Consider the following 19,289-nt stretch of genomic DNA (forward strand, 5'->3'; position numbering starts at 1 on the left):
TGCAGATTTCTTGGTACGTGGTTGTCTAGGTGCTGTTCCTACACCCATTCTTGAGATTTGGAGACGAACCAATTGGATTCTGACATTTATTTATCTTCTTAGAGTGAATCTTTTCGTCTGGTAGATATGTAGGACTCCTAAAGAGATGTTACGCCGCGTCATGCTAATCCTCCTTAGTTCATGGATTACTGACCTAATGCACGATGACAGCCCTTTCAGAGCCATCGTCTCGCACCGCGGTAATCCGCTGTCACACGCGCGTGCTGAAGTGCACGACCTCTGCGCCCTCCCCACAAGAACCCCCAAGAACAAGCTGGCACTGTGCAAAGGCACCCTCAATCTGTGCCCACTGCCGAGATGAGAGCTCGGCAAGCTCTCGTCACCTGCCGAAGGATGCGTTTCATCCCAGAGAGCAACACCCTTTGCCCAAAGGCTCTCAGAACCCCGTGAGGTTTTTCAGGAGGAGGAATTCAGGCCAGCTGCTAGCTCTGTCTTGGGCCGATGCAGGTGCCCCCCGAAAGCGGGGGCTTGCCCGTCCCCGGGCTGTACAGAGCTGTTCTCAAGGCTGTGTCAGCCCCAGGAGCTGAAAGGCAGAGCCACAAGCTCACTCCCCAGCTCCGGTTTCCTGTCTGTCATGCCCACTCACCCCTGCCCATGTAGAAAATAGCGGAACAAGGCAATAATTCCTTTCCCTCCCCAAACACCTGGAGAATTAATGTGAGTCGAAGCTCCAGCTACCTGGCACCGTGAGTGCAAACGCACCGGGCCTTCCTGGTAGATACCGAGAAGCAACTCCACAGCTTTTTTAATTAGCCAGCCCTTCCACTTCATGCGATATCCTCCAGATCAGTCCCGTGTCCTCAGCTCCCCCGGCCACACGAAAGGCCCGAATCCAGCTCTTGCCTGAGCACCCGCGGGGTATTTCGGCTTGCACTGCTCGGGTTCATTCACCCCGATTTCTCGTCGGAGGCACAAAGGAAAGGAAACCTGTCCCAGCTTCCTGGCTAATATCTGCCTTCCTCCAAGGTGTCTGAACGTCTCGTGCCAAGGAAAAGCCTCCCCTTCGGCTTTTCTGTATGTCTAGTTTAGGACTGGAAACAAGAAGGATTTTTATCTGTCTAGAAAGCTGTAGCACCGAGCTTGCAAGGGGAAGCATCAAAGTTCAGGAAAGGAAAGAAACTGGAAATCCTACAGAGCTGGTTACAGCATGGCAAGGATGGGTGACCTTTAGTTAATTATTCTATAGAAACACTACTAATTCTGCTTATAGAAATTCAGAATCAGGTTCATAACACTAAGCTATATCCCTGACAGCACCAGGCAGCCTTCTGCAGAGACCTTCAGCTTGAACCACCCCGCCAGGAGCTCCTGACCTACAACCCAGCTTCTAAAGAACAAAGACCTTTGCTCTATCCGCTCTTCTCTGAGCCGAGGGGCTGCCCGGTGCCGCTTTCCAAAAGAAAACCAGGTTTGCAGAGCCAGAGCCGCCGGCCGACCCGATCCCAGAAGCAGAAGGCAGAGCTGCAGCGGGAAGGTGATTTTATAGCCCCTGTCTGCTGTCCTGGCAGAGGCTCAGAGTGAGAAAAACCCACACCTGCAGGGAAATCACAGCCAGGCGCTGGGGATAAAGGGAGGATAACATCACCCACTGCATCTTTTTTACAATCCTGTGTCTTGGGTCTTTTTGGCTAACGGGGAGCGAGAGCTGCAGCACAAGTGCTGCATTACAGAGAACGTCCTCGCTACCACAAACGGGTCTTGGGAAAGTGGAAAAAAAAAGCCGTGGGGTAACACAGAAATTCACCAAGTTCGTGGAGTGCTGTATGATCCGAGATGTTGTCTTTGTATGCCATATATGTGAGAGTCATGGGAATTTGAAATGGGCAGTAAAATAGTAACAGACTTTTTTTTTTTTTTTCAGTGATAATATATCAACCTAAAAAGCAAATGAGACTATAGAGCAGCTCTTTCTCTCTTACATAATTTTAATATGCTGAAATGCCTACCTTTTAGTCTATCTGGCTACAAGCTTTTGAAGTCTGTGTTTATAAATCCCTGAGAAGAAAGACATAAAATGAAACAAATGACAGCTTTGAATTACAGTTGCGATGAATATTGTCATAATAAATTCTCTTCTCACCCAAAAGAGCGGTGAGGGATTCCTTCTGTACCACACCATGTTTTCACAAAAGTCAAACACAGCCACTTGTTCAATTTATAGCTTTGGGCTCAAAGTCTGCACACGTATTACATGAACTCAGCTGAACATGATTCAAAACTATTTGGTTAAGAATACCGTGTTTCTAGATAATTTAGGCTGAGATTTTTATGGGTTGTGCAAGGGCTTTTTGCTACCCAAGTCAGCAGCACCGATGTATCTAAATCCTCTGGGCAGCGTGTCAAGCCATAATCTTTTAGAGGTGCTGCTCTAGAGCTTGTTTCTACAGCTGTAATTGCCAGAGGAAGGGCTGCTGAAATGATAATCAAAACAATGCTTTCATATGAAAGATTAGCCCTTTTCAACACCAGGGTCCTTATCGGAGCTGTAATGTGTATTAATCACCAAGTCCCTACCTCAGCTCGATTGGCCGTTGCTACAAAAGGGGACGACAATTTAAACGCCTACTGCTGGAATCCTTGGCGGGCGCGCACAGCGTTGCTCTGAACGAGATCTCCAGTGACAAATGAATCCGTTTAGACACAACGGCTACACGTTTTGCCATATCTTTATTGCACTTTTACCACGTTGCAAACAATTCCACAAAAATGCTGCAAAAGTAAGCCTAGAGCTGCTGATAGCAGCTTTTTACCCATATATGTATATATTTACACAAAACTATCAAAAGCAAAGTTGAAAAGTAGCAGCTCAGCTATGATAGTCTAGAAAGATAAGAGCTGCCACCTCGTTATGGACAAATAGTACAACCTGTCATTTTACATCACTTTGTAATAAAACCAACATTCAAGTATTCCTGTCAATGCACAATTAGTGAAATTCCCTTCTGGTAACCACTGTATTTATTATTATAATAATAATTATTATTTTTTGCCTTTAAAAGTTCATAATGCCTTAACCCTTTAAATGCTGAGTAGCTGGGGGAAAAAAAAAGCATTCAATTTAAATAAGATACAGTGGATTAGAGCACTTAAAGGGTTAACACAAAATACTAAGTGGACTGTCACCACAAATAAAGTGTGAGTCACAAAACTATGCTGTCCCTCTTAGTCAAATTTGGTAGGTAGGTCTGGGGTTTCATAGATATACCATATATAAATACAAAATATTAAGTAAAGGCCTCCTTTCTATACAAAAAGGACAGGAGGTGTTTTGCTATCAGACTGTTGTCTGGCAATGATCTGAGTATTTTCTGAATCTTTTCATGATCTCTCTTTAGGAACTAATGAAAAGCATCACATTAGACTTATTTTTCTTAATGAACTAATCCTTTGCAGAGTCTACACTTTACCTACTTTGGGAACAATTATATCTCATTTCTGAATTCACTGAATTCACAAAGTGGCATACACAGTCTTTTGCAAGACTTTTTTTTTTTTTTCTTTTTCCTCTTTGAATCTTCTTTACTTGGCTGGTAAAAACGTAGTCTTGCCATTTCACTACCTCTCGGTCGTAACAGTGTTAACATCAGTGTTAAAGTCATTTTCAACCACATTGTCATAACCATCCTTTTCTATACAGTCACTAACAGCCTTGAGGACAATCCGCAGCCGCCTGTCCATCGCCTCCAAGTGAGGCTGGTAGAGAATGGGAGCTATTTTATCTTTTAGTAAAGATTCCTTCATCAAGACACTGAGTTTGTATTCCTCCTTGGCTAACAACTGTAATCGCAGATAGGTAGACTTCCTTATTCTAAGAGAAAAAGGAGAAAAAAAAAAAAAGAAAATCAGTATTTTCATCACTATCGATCTCGACAGGGCTAAAAGGCTTATAGTCGGCACAGCAATAATAGTGTAAGAACCTTATTGTGTGACCCGGAATGACGAGAACCAGGCAAGACCCTTCCACAGGGTCCCGATCTCAGCAAAGCACTGAAGGCGTCAGCGCCAGCGCTCAGGGCTGGCTCGGGTCAGGCTCCCTGGGCAGGACCGTAACATCTCCATCTCCCCATGGGACGCAATGGAGGGGTCACTTAACAGTTCAGTCCTATTAGTGGAAACAACTAAATAAATGGGACACGACTCTGAAAACATACCTGCAGCACTGGTTTAAAGGCACCAATATGGAAAGTTCGTCGTGGGAATATTTTCCAAACCTGTTTAAAGATAACAGCAAGAATATTACAAAGGCTGTTTTAAAGACTTTTTTTCTTCCCCCCCCGCCCCCGAAAGATTATTAAAGGTATTTACCCTCTTCCATTATCTAAATGGATAATAAATGTTTCATTTCCAAACTTCTCAAAGGTTTCGTAGTGATGTCGATCCATGTTACCTACGGAATAAAGAGAAAAGAGACCATTCTCACTCGGCTTGCTGCTGAGCCAGCAGACCAGGACAATACAAAAGCCACGGTTCAGCAAGAAGCCCAGTGCTCCCCAAACGCGATGGCTCTGCAAGGCAGAGAAAGCAACGAACGGATCTACGGAGCTCGATTGCCTCTACTGTGGAAACCCCAAAGTGTGAAATCCTGGAGGATGGGCTGTTCTGCCTCTGCAAGCTTTTCCAGCTCTCTGGAGTTATACTTAAGGTCTAGAGGACCCATCAAGAGACAAAACAAACCTTCCCACCCTCCAGCGACCCCTCCTGTGGTGCGCCAAGGAAATCCCTCTCAAGGACGATGGCACCTCAACAGCTTCAGGAGCCTGGTCTTCTGTGAGGTAGCTATGTCCTGAGCCAGCAGAGCTTCGTCAGTGCAAAGCAGCCCTGCCGCTCCAGCCCTGGCCAGCACGGTGTGCAAAGCAGCCACGGTACGTGTGTGCCAGGGGCGAGGCTGAGCTTAGGGAGGGCAAAATGCATCCTTCAAGCAGGGATGTTAATCCATGGGACTTTGCTAATATTGTATTAAACTTTTTGAACCATGACCAAACATCTTGTTTTTTTTCCTCAAATAAGAACTTCGTCCAAATTTCTGGCTGCCTGAAAAGCCAGAACGATAATATGGCTGTAACATATGGATCAGGATGCTACCGCAGTGGTACAGCTGAAGGGCTCTTTTTGGGCACCCATGGCACGCAGACGCGGGATCTGCTTTTTGAGGTCCATGTGCAGAGTACTGGTGCCAAGCTATGAATTTTGTCGTCATGGCGGGGGTCTTGAGCCACTTATAGATGCCACATATGGCTCCTGAGCTGTGATTTGGCCTCTCCTGCTGCAGCCTATTGCAGAAATCTCAGTAGCGGCACTGCCCGAGCTGTCCATGCTGGCACGTGTCCGAGGATCAAGTATGTATGTTGGCACCTTACAGGTATATTAGCTGCAGCAGAGCAGGGTTCATATAAGAATGTCTCAGTGTTAATCACTGAGTAGGCTTGGAATGGGTCACTATTACCCTCTTGTTAATAGTGATTTTATTACAATCAGGTTATATAAACAGAAAAAACCTTCCTGATACGTACCACAGTTGCCTTTGTGACAACGTGACACCTTCCCCCCCCCCCGATGGGTTAAAAACAAAGAAAATAATGAACAGTCCTTGGATGTAGGAGCCACACGTTACAATGGCAAAGCACTCACTAAAGCAAACTGTGAAGCCCTTAACTGTTGCGAAGGAGACTAGCCTGACCTGCATTCATCATCGCTCGGCATTTCTGAACATCTTTGTTCCTTTAATCTGCACTGATGGGAATACATAACCATGTAAATCTGCATTTTCTCACAATCACCTAGAACGGCACATACAGTAAACGCAGCTTCAACCGTGCTTTAGCAAACTGCTGAGCTATGCAGAGCGGTGTAGAAAGAAATGGTTCTTATTCTAATTAAATGTTGCATTTAATTTTTGAGAGAGATGAAACATACCCATTAGGAAATCAAAAACTGTCATATCCATTATATCCAGAATTCTGGTCCCACTGTCATACGGGGGTGTTTGTTTAACCTCTTCACAATAATCTGGATCAACTTCCCATCTGGAAAAGCCAATATTTTGATATTTTATGTGACATACAAAGCTTACTGAGTATTAAAAAAAAAAAAAAAAGTTATTTTGCAAAGATGATGTTGTATCATGTTTGATTGAGGGCAGGGTCAGGTAGAGGCAGCAAATTCTTCAGGCTGCTTCCAATAATGCAGGCAACCAATAAAGATTGTGACTGATGAAAAAGGAAGAAAATCATAAGATTGAAAACTATCTGGCTAACAGCTTCAGGATTTAGGAGACCAGCTGCGCCATCAGTTGTGTGATGAAAACGTTTGAGACGTGGTTAGGGCTGCTGACAGCAGTGAATCTTTCTCCCTCTGATAGGACTTAGACGGGTCCCGTTGCATCCTGTCAAAACCACGGGAGGTGTCTGTGCCACGAGGGAATTATGCCATTGAAGGTCCTTTCTGCTTCAGGACCATAAGCTGGAGCTCCTTGCAAGCGTAAGTACTCTGGCCCTTCCCAGGAGCTGGACCCTGCTCTCCTAAGCCTCAACGCTTTAGATGTGGCAAGGGCAGTAACCGCAGCGCTGCTTTACTTCCCTATCGCCCTTTGCAGCTGGCGAAGCCTTTGCTCACCACTACTCACTCTGCTTTCTTGCGCTTGTGGTAGGAACGTCTCCAAGGGTTTCTCCAGGTTTTCCTTTTAGCTAAAGACAAATCAGGTAGGAAAGCAGCCAGAGAGCCTTCGATCTGATCTGGTTTTCCGCACAGGGCATGCTCTGTTGAGCAGTAGTAGGAGCATTCCCCGTAGAAGCAGATGTTGTTGGCTGGCAAATAAACGAAAAGAGTTTTAAAAGCTACCCTTAAATTAGTGTTCAAGAATTCATAAAAGCAATGATGTATGGATGAGCAGAAATAAATCTCGGACCCAAAACCCCGTTACCACACATAGTTTTCTTCCACCGAAACCACTGGACACACATTCATTTCAGGGGCTGGGGTCATGCGCTGTGCTGAGCTCTCTGTGACTATTTCCAGTCTATTCATATTCCAAAAGCCCAGATTTTTTTTTTTTTTTGAATCCTTTCCCTTCTCCTTTCATTTTCCCAGACTGATACATCCTTTGGGATCTATTTGTTACCCCAGGCTGGAACCTCAAATCCCACAGCTCAACAAGTGGCGTGTGCCCAAAATTAAGTCACCTTTCAAAATCTTGGCTTGTTTCTTTAAGAACAGACAACAACATTTCATTCATTTACTTGCTGCTGTGAGAAGAACTGGCAGTTTTACTACAGAGAATTGTTTACCATGAAGACTCCTGTGGGGGTGTGTGTGGAAGGTGGGAATAGCACAGATGTAACTCTGTCAGCACGCATCCCAAACACAAATTTCTTCCTCCATGCATCACGTTACTCCAAGAACCACAGAAAAAGAACCTGCAGCAGGTTTTGGAGTGTGTGTTACCTTAAAACCTCCCCAAAGCTGCCACCACTTATTTCTGTACCAACAGGAACACCCACCTCTTTACAAGAACCCCCCTCCCGTGTGAATTCGCTGGAGGTGGGAGGGAGCAGCTCATCCCCAAACCTCACCAATGCTGGACTACGAACAGGAACAGGAGCACAATGCTGATCTTCTTGTTGATGTGCTACAACTCTTTTGACATTGCTTCATGCAGATAAAATGTCATCAGAGGAAAAGCGTGCCCTTTCCTCACGGTAACGCGTGGAGCTGAGAAGTCACATTGCTTCCTCATTCCCCACGAGGCCTCGAAATTCAAATATCGCGTCTGCGCTGCTCCCCCTTCGGGCAGGCTCAGAACAGATGAGGCAGGAAGGGCTGGTGAATAGAGGGGGGGACGTTCTGCCTGCCACAGGAGACCACGCAGCTCAGAAAGGTAACCTGGGGGGGTTTCATCTCCTGGTGGAGATGGCACGCTGCCGGTGGGCAACGCAAGGGAGGCGGCGAGTCAAGAGGACAGGGAGCAACACCGGTGCTACGGAGATAGCAGGAGGCAACGGGGCAAGGAGCTGCAACTGCGGAAGGAGGAGAAGGAGAAGGAGAACGTGGAAGAGAAATAAGGTCTCGTGATGTTTTTGATTATATTAATTAACCGTATTATCCGAGACCAACTGCGAACCTTGGAATTACATCCTCTAATTGGACTAAAAGGCTGGTTCGTTACTACTTGACAGTTTGTCTCAGCTCTTCATTTCCAAGCCTCTCCTGATGGCCATCAGATTTGTCCATTAAGTTGTGATTACTTTACTCTGGACGCAGCCTTTTCGAAATCCTCTGCTGTCACTCACTCATGAGGGCCACTCATCTATCTGTGCTCAGGAACAACTCCAACCCGAACTGTATATTGACATTCACAGGGCTGGCTCATACCCGTTAAATACATCCTGACTCAGTCCAGAAATATTTACCCTGCGGTCAAAAACCTCGTTGACAATTACTGAAAGAAAAGTACTTCAGCGAAGAGAAAATGAAGAACAGAAATTACAAAAGGAAGGAAGGGAGCACTCAGCATGTCTATACCTTTAATTTTGTAATTTAAAGTGTTTTACCATGCAGAATATCCTTTCTTAAAAATTATTTTAAAAGCTTTTTCTTACATATAAGGCATACTTAGTCCCTTCACATTTTAATTAAAAAAACCCAATAGTTCGATACTTCCCATGAGCTAAGAAGTGACCATGTCCTCGACCAACAAGCCACTCGGCTTGGCAATTTCCTATGAACCTTGGTGCTGCTCATCACACGATACATCTATTAATTTCTAAACAGAAATCCCACTCATTCTTCCCTTTAAGCAACTTGGTAATATAACTCACATCTCTAAAGGTGAAGTTTTGAAAACCTTTTTACAAACCGCATGGGAAAAGAGCAATCGCGGCTAGGGAAGCTTGGGTTGGAAGGGACTCTGGAGGCATCTGGTCCATGCTACACCTTCAGGCCACCACGAACATCAGAGTCAGACCAGTGTTGCCTTCTCTTGTGCAGGCTAAACAAATCTGAAACCCTCAGCTTCTTCCCGTCCATCAGATGCACCAGCTCCAGGACCACCTCAGTGGCCCTCCTTCGGACTCCCTCATTTCCTCAGTCTAAACTCAAGTGTAAAGTCAACATCCAGACAAACCCAACCTAACGCAAGCCCTGGGCGCGCTGCCCTGCGGTCTACGACCACTCACGAGATTTCTTTTCAAAAACGCTATGGCAGGATGGACGTGGCAAAGCTTTGGCAGGGCAAACACAGGTGCCCCAACTTTGCCTTTGATCATCCTGGCAAAACGAGGAGGGCTTCATGCCTCCCTGGGAACCTCTGCCATAATTCAGGATGCAAGCGAAGAGTTGTCCAAGCACCTGTGGGCAGCGCTGCCAGCTGCAGACGGTCTGCAAACAGAAGGATCACGCTGGGCCGTTAGGAAGGTTGGGATATTCTCGGCCAATAAAAACTGGGGAAAAACATCTGTGATTTATACCCTTAAAAAAGATTATCGCAGAAAAAATATTTCAAGGGGTTCCAGGCCACCCCAAGGGATGATTTACAAGAAATCACCTACAGATGCTCTTTGCTGCAGGCTAGCACGCGGGAGCTGGGAGATACAAAGAGATCCCTCGGTTCCCAGGTGTCTGCTGCCTCGGTGGGAAGGCAAGGCTCCCCCCCGCACTGCAGCGAGGGTTTATGTTTCCAGCCATCTGAAGCTGCAGTGGGGCTCGTGCTTCAATTCAGCTATGTCAGCATCACCTGCCCGTCTGCGGAGGGAGGGAACCTATACAGATTTATCTTGATCGCCTGAGACAACTTATCTTCCAGGGTTTCTATGACCTGACTTCCACCTGGCAGCGGGAAGCTGATGCTCGGTTATCTGCCGCCGTAACTGTTTTTTAAAGAGCAAAAGACCCAGCAATGCCTCTCCCACGCTATCGCAGCCTCTGCTGCTCACTATGTAAATCTGACCTTTCAAAAAAGGAATTATATTAAACACAGCATTTTGCACAGTGGGAAGATAAATACTGTGTTTAATAGTTTGCTTCTGAATTTAACTTTGGGAACAATGAAACCCTGGTCTGTATTGTCAACGAAAGCAACTGGGACTAATCATTTGACAGTAATCACACATTCGTATCCAGATAAATCTTCAGGAAAGCTCGGGGGCTAGGGCAGTGATGGCATTTGCTGCTGCAGAGTGACACAGCTGGCACGTGCGCTGCCTGCACCACGCCGGGCCGTTCGGCCCCGTTCCTGCCAGGCTCCTGCGGCTATTGATTTTCCCACAGAGCCCCCATCGCCTGCAACGGGACGCCAGTCCTCCGAGCGATGGCAGGATGCGTCCTGTCATTAAGACAGCAAACTTGTGGTAAAACCGCAAAATGTATTTCTCGGTGAGAAGTTACTTTCAATGGTGAAGCTTTTTCTGCCGGTTGTTATTCTCCCCGTGGGCTCGGGTACTTAGGTCCATGGCTCCTGTGTGATTTCTGAGGGTAGTGGAGGTGAAAGGATGATGTATCTCAAGTTGCTATTAAAGTAATTAACTGCTTTGATTGCTACAGAATAGAAATCCTGATATGTCTACCCTAGTTCTTATACACAGGCAGTGAGATGAAGCAGCCTGAATTATCTGGGGAAACATTCATTTTTAACATTTCTTAAAAACGTAGAAAAAAAAGAGGTACCAAATATAGAAAAACACAGTTCTCGTTTAAGACTTCAAGGTGCCGTAGCAAGCCTCTTTCTTTGAAACCTAAGTAGGTGACCCACATTCTGCGCCGCAGGCTGAGGGTGAATTTCCAGCTAGAGACACGAGCCCAGTGCTGCGCCGGCAATCTCATGCCAAGAGCAGGGTTTGGCTTTTCGAAGGCAAAAATCAAAGGGAAAAGGGAGATGAGGTCTAACTGGAGTGTGGTCCTTCTCCTCCAATTAAAATTTCTCAGCCCATATGTTCCTTTCTCGTACGATATAGGTGCTTCTGTACAGCCCCCCGTCCCTACGTACACCTGCAAAAGAAGCGACCGCCAGGAATTTGTGCTCCTGCAGAGCGGGTAGAACCAGCGCCAGCAGCAGTGCTGGTAAACCAGAAAGGGAGGGATGCTTATATATGCTGAAATGTTCAAATGCCGCGAATCTGCCACATGCAAACTCCTCCTTTAAAAACCAGAATTGGTTCCCCAAAGCACTAGAGAGGCAAGAGAGTCCCAAACGGTGTTGCAAATGTCTGATTTTCATTATCTGAGGATGAATGGATACGATTCGTAATGAAATCCACACAAAAATCATGGTCTGGTGATCGAAACTCCAACTAATTACAACAATTAAGAACCAGAGTGCCTGTGTACTCATCTGCACATTTTCTGTGCGTCATCCCAATAGCTGAACAATAATTCTTCTCAGGAAGAAAAGGAACAAGTGGAGATACCTTAAAGCAAATTGCTTGGCAGAGCAATTCTTTTATTGAGATTTGCATGACTCTTAATAGAGGACATTTAGCAAGCCTGTGCAACTGGAGTACTGGAAAGAATCCTGAATATTTACTAAAGCAATGCATGAAAAGATCTTTCTTTTACCTGCTCAAAATAATAGCTAATTCAGAATTGCTATTGTTTGCTGAGAGGGGAAAAAAAAATCCATAATCCCTTGGAATTGGTTAATATGAACAAAAACATAGTGCTTACTAGCTGTGTAACATCGATTTCTTTAAGCTGCTGCCTCAATTACTTCCAAAACGAAGGCTGACATCATTAATATGTCTCTTTTTTCCTAGCAAATTACCATTCATTTGTAAGAGTAGCAGGGCTACTGCAGTCTGCCCTACTGCAAAGGATGTAAAATTAATTTAAATAATTACTGACCTAATTCCATTTCTCATGTTTAGTCCAAACTGCCTGGAAGTGCACTTTTCTGCAATCTGCTTTCTCTCCGAACGCAGCCTAATGCATCAAGTGACCCGTCTGCTCGCAGCCATTTCCATTTCCGCTGGAAGAAGGGATGCTGCTCTGCAGCGTGCTCTGGAGCTAGAACTGCCTGCACCCTCCTGGCCCCGATTTCCAAGCCTGATGAGACAAGAGAGGTGGCCCTGCGTGGAAACGCAGTGAGGTTTCTTCCAACACATCCCCGCACTGGTCCAGGGAGTAACACGGTGTAGTGATGAGCATCATCAGTATTTACCCTCTGCGGGTTTCCACTGCCAACAGCAGTCTCCCAGCCCGAGGGGAAGAGCTTTCTATAAAATTAATTACATTTAGCGCTCGTTTAATTTTAAGAGATGTGTATGGGTGCACGGAGAGGGATACATTGCCAGCGGACGCCGCGTGTCCCCACGACCATTAATTGTCCCTGAGCACGGCTGGGGATGGAGATGCAGACACAGCCACCCGAACGGGAGTCCCGGGGGGCCTCCATAGCTTAACGCGGGCGCACAGACTGGTTCTCGCAAGCATCTATACATCACACCTCAGTCGCTCAGCTGTGTAACCAGTCCTCCCTCAGAACCAACCGACGGTGGTGCCCCTCACCTGCCCAAGGGGACAAGCCAGCTTCTTCCAGTCCTGCCCAGGCTCCCTGGTCCCTCTCCATCCTCACCTCCCCAGGCCATGGGGCTCATCCCAGCACCCTCCTCTTCCAACCTTTTCCACCCGCAATCTGCTGCTTCAGCTGCCTGCGAGGTTTGTGACTTTGTTTCTAAACGCTTAATTTAGAACCCTTATTACTTTTTCATTAAGCATTAATTAATGCCTGCCTTTTAAGGTCAGTATGAAATACAAGATGGAGGTTGGGCATATGTTAATGAAAATCCGACTAATTAAACTGGGGACTTGTAGGGAAGAACTCTGACAAGTAACCAAGGTGATTTAAGCAAAGTACATTGATTTAGGAAATGTAAAATTGAAAGAAAAATTAATTGCTTAAGCATTTCATTCTCCAGAAAAGCCTGATTCATAGTTAATCAAATATTTTAATTGAACTTATCTGAGGCCTCTAAATAAATTTGAATAAAGGATTATGCTTGGATCATCCCTTGGATGACTGGAATTTCATAATGGCAAGATAAAGATCTTCATCCGAACCGGCAGCCTTAACTCCGCATTGCCATGCTCTGGCTGCTGTAAGCTGCTCAGTACTTGAGTACAGTTTTGTAATTCTCAGAAATCACTCAGGTTCACCCCTAAGCCTTGATATATAACCTGGGAAGACTAAAAAGCAAGCAAACCTACTAATCCATCTTACTTGCTAAAATGGGAATAAAATGGCTTATATTTCAAATGAGCCCAAGTACCTTGTGCCCACAAACAGTCACAAGATTTTTTTGCCATCTTTTGTGTGTGATTGCCTCCAAAAAAATGAAGCAAAAACAACCACCCAAGTAGAGAGAGAGACAGAGAGGGAGAAAAAGCAACCGAGGCACAAGTGCCTGGCTGGAGCACAGAGAAATGTCTGCACATCAGGTTTGGTGAACACTGTCACCGCTGTCACCACGACTGCACATGTAAAATTGGAGCGCTCGTAACACGGGGTAGGATGAAACCTCTTGTAATTATGTAATGTGTTTTACAAGTGAAGTTACTGGAATAAATAATTGTCTGCTCAACTGTGTCCTGCAGAGCTGAACACAAATATGAAGTTAAAAATAACAGCCATAGTAATGACTTTATTGGTGATCACAAAAGTGTGATAAACATTTTAAGAGAGAAAGCTCTGCAATGACAGGGCTCTTGTTTCTAGCTAACAGCAATAAATTACAGTTACGTCGGGAGAAACTGTAATTAAGTCTTTGGCTCTTGACTTCAGGGATCTGGGATAAAGAGCTTCCGGCCAATCACACGCAGCGCAAGGGAGAGATCTCCGGAGGTTTCTGCCCCAGATTGCCTGTTACACAAGACACAGCCCGAGTTCAGCAAAGCACATTTGTGCGCAGCTGAAATAATATGAGTTATGCTCACTGGAACATGGTTACGTGCTTTAAATTGAATGTTTCCCTACATATTCTTCCTCTAAGAACATACTTCAGGATGTATTTTTGTACTTAACTCAGAGCCTTCATTTCCCCATCTCAGCGCCCCAGATGCTGAACAGAGATGACACCACTTTCTCCCACCCCTTGCCCATCTTTACCCATTCCAGCCATATATTCTGGTGAGCTGGGCATGGTTTTACCCCGTGCTGGTAAAATTCCCAGCCAGTGGAGCTCCATCCTTGGCTGAGGCCACCAGATGATATGAAAGAGTGAAGAGTAATAGAGAGCGGTATCGGTTCCTGGGGTCAGCCCTCAAAGCAAGGACGAGGACTGGGAACAATTCAGGTCACTTCTACTCTGGCCTCTGCCCAGCGGAGAATTGGAGCTGGAAGCGGGATATGTTACACATCTATTTATTTGCTTGATTTTTTTCAAACTCCTGTTGTAATAAAAACTGAAGTACATGACTCTCAGAAAATCAGGTTTTGGTCCTCCAGTCAAAACCGAGAAATAAATGCATCTGACCAACAGAAGTGACGGATCACATCGCAGTAGAAAAAAAAAGTCTAAATAACTAATGGGCTAAGTAATAAGGTTTTGGGTAAACTGAGAGCAACAGAAGAAATTGCTTTAGAAATTGCTCTACATAAAACATTTGTTGAATACCTTGCTTTTGTGAACATAAAAGCCTGCCTCTGCGGATAATTTGTCAAGGGGAAAAGGCACTCAATTCAAAACAATAAAGTCTTCTTTGTAGGCTATGTCTCCACATTTATTTTTAATCAAAGGTCTAGAAGACAGCTCTATTAGAAATATCTGAGCAATTAAGCAATCTACATATCGTTCCCTTAAGTACATGTTCGGCGGGATAGAAAGAATACAGGGTTATTTCCAAGACTACCTGGTGAGATGAAAAACGTTCTCCACAGTTTCTTGTCACGCGTAACATCTCGTATTTCTCTCGTCATGTTAACCAGTCTACCTGCAACCGGTGGCACGCGACGGAAATCCAGGATCCTGGAAGAGAAAGAGAAGAGTTTATGTAAAGGATTAAAACGTAATGATAGTGACAGGTTTTAGGAAGGTTCATTACACTCTGAAGGCACATTTATCTGTGATCTTTAAGGAGTAAAAAGCCCATCAACTTTAAACTGGATAATCCTTTGTATATTAAAAAATCTGTCCTGAATATGATCAGCTCTGATCTGTCTACATAGTACGGAGCAGATGCAAAATACAGAAGAGTATGGGGACACATTGTTCCATGAAAAAAATGAAGACACAGAGAAATCCAGAAATAAGAGACAGTAGAAACTTATTTTTGACTTTGTGCCACTTCAGGATTGTTATAAAATGCATTTTGCTCACCACATTTTTAAGTGACTTGAGGAATGGGATTTCAGCCTCTTTCCTCCATAAACACCACCTAATAGTAACTTTTTTTCTCCTGACAGCCTTAGTATTTGTTTGATTTATTTGCTTCTGCTCTTCTCTGGTTTAATACCCTTATACCAACCTGAACGATCTCCCTGAGACTAAAAATTTTCCCACAGGCAAAGGCTGGATGAAGAGCCTTTCCCTACCCCAAACTTCCCTGCCTTAGTAGATCATGAAAAACTCCCTACGAAGCATTGCTATTAGATACAGCAAAAGAGCAAAGTCCCCACACAAAGCCTCCCCACAGGTGGGATTTTTATGTCCACTATCTGCTGATAAGATTTTCTACGTTGGGCGGCAACTGCTTTTTCTGCTTAGTGTGTGGATATTTAACATACCTCCCTGCAGGAACTCCATTAATGGTTTTTTTCCTACAGCACCATCTGCTTAAAATGGCAAGATAAAATATAAAGCAGAAGGGATCAACACCAAGGTCAACAAAGATAAAACACAGAAGATCCTTCAAGGATCTGACCGGGGTGGCTCTTAATGGCACACCTACCCTGTGCCACCCGCTGGCAGGTTCCCTTACCCTGACCATCAACCCAGAAGGCAACAAAACTACAGGTACCCCCAAATAATTTGTGGCCCCAAAGGTTCAAGCTTTTGGAAGGACATTTCTTGGCACTTCAGGGCGTGAAAGATGCTTCAGCTCTAACTCCACCTGTGAAATGCCATTCTGTTAATAACTCATCACTGACTACTAATTCCACTCCTAACCTGGGCAGGCTGAGAGGGCTGCAGTCCTTTCCCAGTCTTGGGGTATCCACCGTACCCCGCACTAACTCTGCCTGGGGGGACATTTCCAGCTAACAGGAGCATGGGATGACCACCAGCGTCCTCCCCTTCCCACTAACTTGTGGCCTAAACATGCTCCTGATACGGGACGGCCCCGGCTTTCTGCTGTGAAACCAGAACTCCCTCCCCATCTCAATTATTCCTCTCTGAATACTCACACCATTGCCCACGTCTCGCTTGGATTTGCATGCCATGGAGCTAATTGGGGTGAGCCAGACTCCCGGCACACTGATGCAACGTGTTCCCCAAGAGATGGGTCCTCTCCATATGCACTTCAAGATCACAAGGGAAATTCATTTCTCAGCTTCTCTTCAATATAATTTCTCTTTCTTTTTGAGAATTACTTATTGCCCGGTTTCTCATTCCCAGAGCAAGTCACATTTCCTAATTATTAATCTACCCTTTCATCACCTGCCATTTCATTTATTCATGGCATTTGCCCACCTTTGTTCCATTTTCCCCTTTTTTCAAAGTAATTCAGTTACAGGGCTGGCCAAGTGCAGAAACTTATCACAATATTTCCACTTTTCTTTTAATGTAAATCCATTTTACTTGCCTGTCCAAATGAAATGCTGCTATTTCTGCATTATGTCTTTCGTAGTCTGAGAAATAAAAAAAGTCAGGCGGGGTTTCTTGTTCTCTGGTTTGTCTGCAAAGCAAAACAAGGGAAGTGTTTTAATGAAGGGTTAGCATTTCTAAAGAGCAGTACTCAGTCATCAGCACGTTATTCAGGAGTTCAGCATTGTTTGCTTAATGGAAGGCCTTTAAATACTTCATGTGTGCGTTATTTGCCGTGTAGCCTTCATTTTATCTTCTTTTTTAAACCCCTGTAACACAAAAATAGGAATTCAAGACTTGTGCATGCAGGCTGCTGTCACAAAGCTATTCTGCTCAAGACTCTCACTCTATTTAACAAGATCTGTTTTATCACTCTCAAACATTTCATTAGTGATAGCGGTGAAGACAATGTCATTTCATTAAATTATCATTAACTGTAATTATGAAATTTCCAAAAGTAATAACATTTTTCTTTCATCTTTGGCAGCCGTGCAGCTCCTATCTAAAATATGACTCTCCCTTTGTATCACTTAGAGCCAAAAGTGACATGTTTTTCTCATTTCAGAAGAAATGGGATCATTGCAGTTTGACGGCCACGACACATGTCATGTTTCAAAGAACATTAACAAGACCGTGCTCCAGAGAGGATGCAGAATTTGTTGTTTCTTCAGTTTAAGAACCAATAAAAAATGTCATTCTGATGGAAACAGAAAAGCTAAAGCTGCAACACCGAACTCCAAGGAAAACAGAAAGCTCTATATAACAGAGGAGCAAGCCTCTGTCTCCCTTTGGGCCATGTCCTCAGGCAGTGGACCAGCACAAGGTCTGGGCCCCTCCTCAACGTGCACCATGCCCTATTTTGAAGTCTTAAATGGGAGATAAGCACTGCAAAGCTGTTCTGAGAGCATCTGCAAGGGAGGACAGTTCCCCAGAAGAGGAAAACAAAGCCCTTTCTCATTCCCCGCTGTCACAGGTGGCCAGCTGACAGCTCGTGCGTCACCCGTGCTACATGCTGGCAATTAAAATACAGCTTCTGCACCGGGACCTTGTCGCGTGAAAGGCTTTGGGGTGGTGCTGGTGCAGAGATCAAACCTCCAGAGAATTTGCAGTAAGTTCTAATTATGGGGCTCGTTAGAAACCCAAAGCTGTGTCCACCCACCATCATGACTACCGGGACTGGTATCTACCCACCTACAGCCTTCCTGTATCCACATGGCTGGAGAAACCAGATAAATCTCATGGGTTTTGGCTGCATGAAAATTTTGCTGTGCCACCAGCAGGGTTTGAAAGGCTGATATTCCTTCTTAGACATTCTTATTTATATTAATATCTTGGTGAGGTATGCTATCTCACCCTAAATGATGAACAATTGCCAGCATAGAGACAACATCAAGGTATCTGTCCAGTATAACTCAAGGTCGGAGGGTCCTCCAACACTCCAGCAATGCTCTGGCCAAAACAGCACCGACCACTGTCATAGCAGTGGTCATGGAGGTGGCCAATGCTTGGCAGAAGTCCTGCTAGGGTGCTGCTGTGACTGCCAAGGGTTCACAAGGAGACAAGCTAAAAGTGAGCCTGGCTAAAACAAAAAATAATATTTTGCTTTGTCTCCATAGTAAACGCAAATGGAGGAGGGGCATGCCCACAAAGAGGAATATGGGAGAGCCAGAAACCTATGGCACGCCACGCAATACACCATGCAATCAAGACAAGACCTAGGAGAGCTGCGACCTCATTGTGCATGTTCCCCTCAAAAATGAAGAAATGAGCTCTGAATACAAATTCAAAGGAGAAGATTAACATATTTCTGTTGGGCAGAAAAATCACACATTTGTATATAACTTTCCCTCCCCTCCAGATTTTAAAATATTCAGTTTCTTCAACAAATCAAAGAAGAGAAAGATTCATCCCAAGCTTTTGCAAACTTTACGCACATCAGCGCAGCTGATAAGTTGCAGAAAATACTACTAATTAGCTAATCAATGCCATCTGCTTTTTATCTCCCAAAGACTTGAAACAAATCACGGCTGTTCCTTTACAAGAAAGTCTTGCTCCAGAAAACCAGACTTAAATAAGGGCTGGATCTCAATCTGGCGAGCACAGCTATACCCCCAGCCCAGCTCCTTTGCGCTGCCTGCTCGACACGCCGGGCAGTCAGTACATCACCGCCGGGATAGTCCGGTCTCTCTAATTTCACTTTTCTATTCGCTCCCTGCCACCCCTGGCAATGGCTGGGGATATTATTCATTTGGGAGTAAGTATAGCTGTCCTGCAGGCTTAGACTTGTTTGTACGTATTTCTCTCCTGTCATAATGTATTATTAAGTGGTAGCGTACCCTCCTAGAAAATCGTGAACTTGGTTGTCCTAAAACCTTCCAAAATGGACACCAAATCCACAGTGCGATCTAGACAAAGGAAATATCGGTATTTTTTAAACCTGACTATACATCACAAAACAAACTCTCAAGTTTCTTTGGTGCTTCAGGTACTTCCCTCTACAGAAAA

At 44.8% G+C, this 19,289-nt stretch overlaps 1 protein-coding gene across 1 annotated transcript in view; it reads right to left on the reverse strand.

Annotated features, from left to right (window-relative positions):
- Positions 1-2,708: 2,708 nt before the first annotated feature.
- The window catches only part of FAM20C (FAM20C golgi associated secretory pathway kinase), a 59,715-nt gene continuing 43,134 nt past the window's right edge, over positions 2,709-19,289 (reverse strand). The window contains exons 4-10 of the mRNA XM_054843191.1: positions 16,783-16,875; positions 14,893-15,008; positions 6,683-6,863; positions 5,974-6,083; positions 4,366-4,447; positions 4,212-4,271; positions 2,709-3,868 (exon numbers count right to left, since the gene is read on the reverse strand). Coding sequence (XP_054699166.1) covers positions 3,616-3,868; positions 4,212-4,271; positions 4,366-4,447; positions 5,974-6,083; positions 6,683-6,863; positions 14,893-15,008; positions 16,783-16,875 — 895 coding nt within the window. The 3' untranslated portion in view covers positions 2,709-3,615. The remainder of the gene's footprint in view (positions 3,869-4,211; positions 4,272-4,365; positions 4,448-5,973; positions 6,084-6,682; positions 6,864-14,892; positions 15,009-16,782; positions 16,876-19,289) is intronic.

Source organism: Grus americana, chromosome 15, assembly GCF_028858705.1.
Source record: "Grus americana isolate bGruAme1 chromosome 15, bGruAme1.mat, whole genome shotgun sequence".
NCBI classification, from domain to species: domain Eukaryota; kingdom Metazoa; phylum Chordata; class Aves; order Gruiformes; family Gruidae; genus Grus; species Grus americana.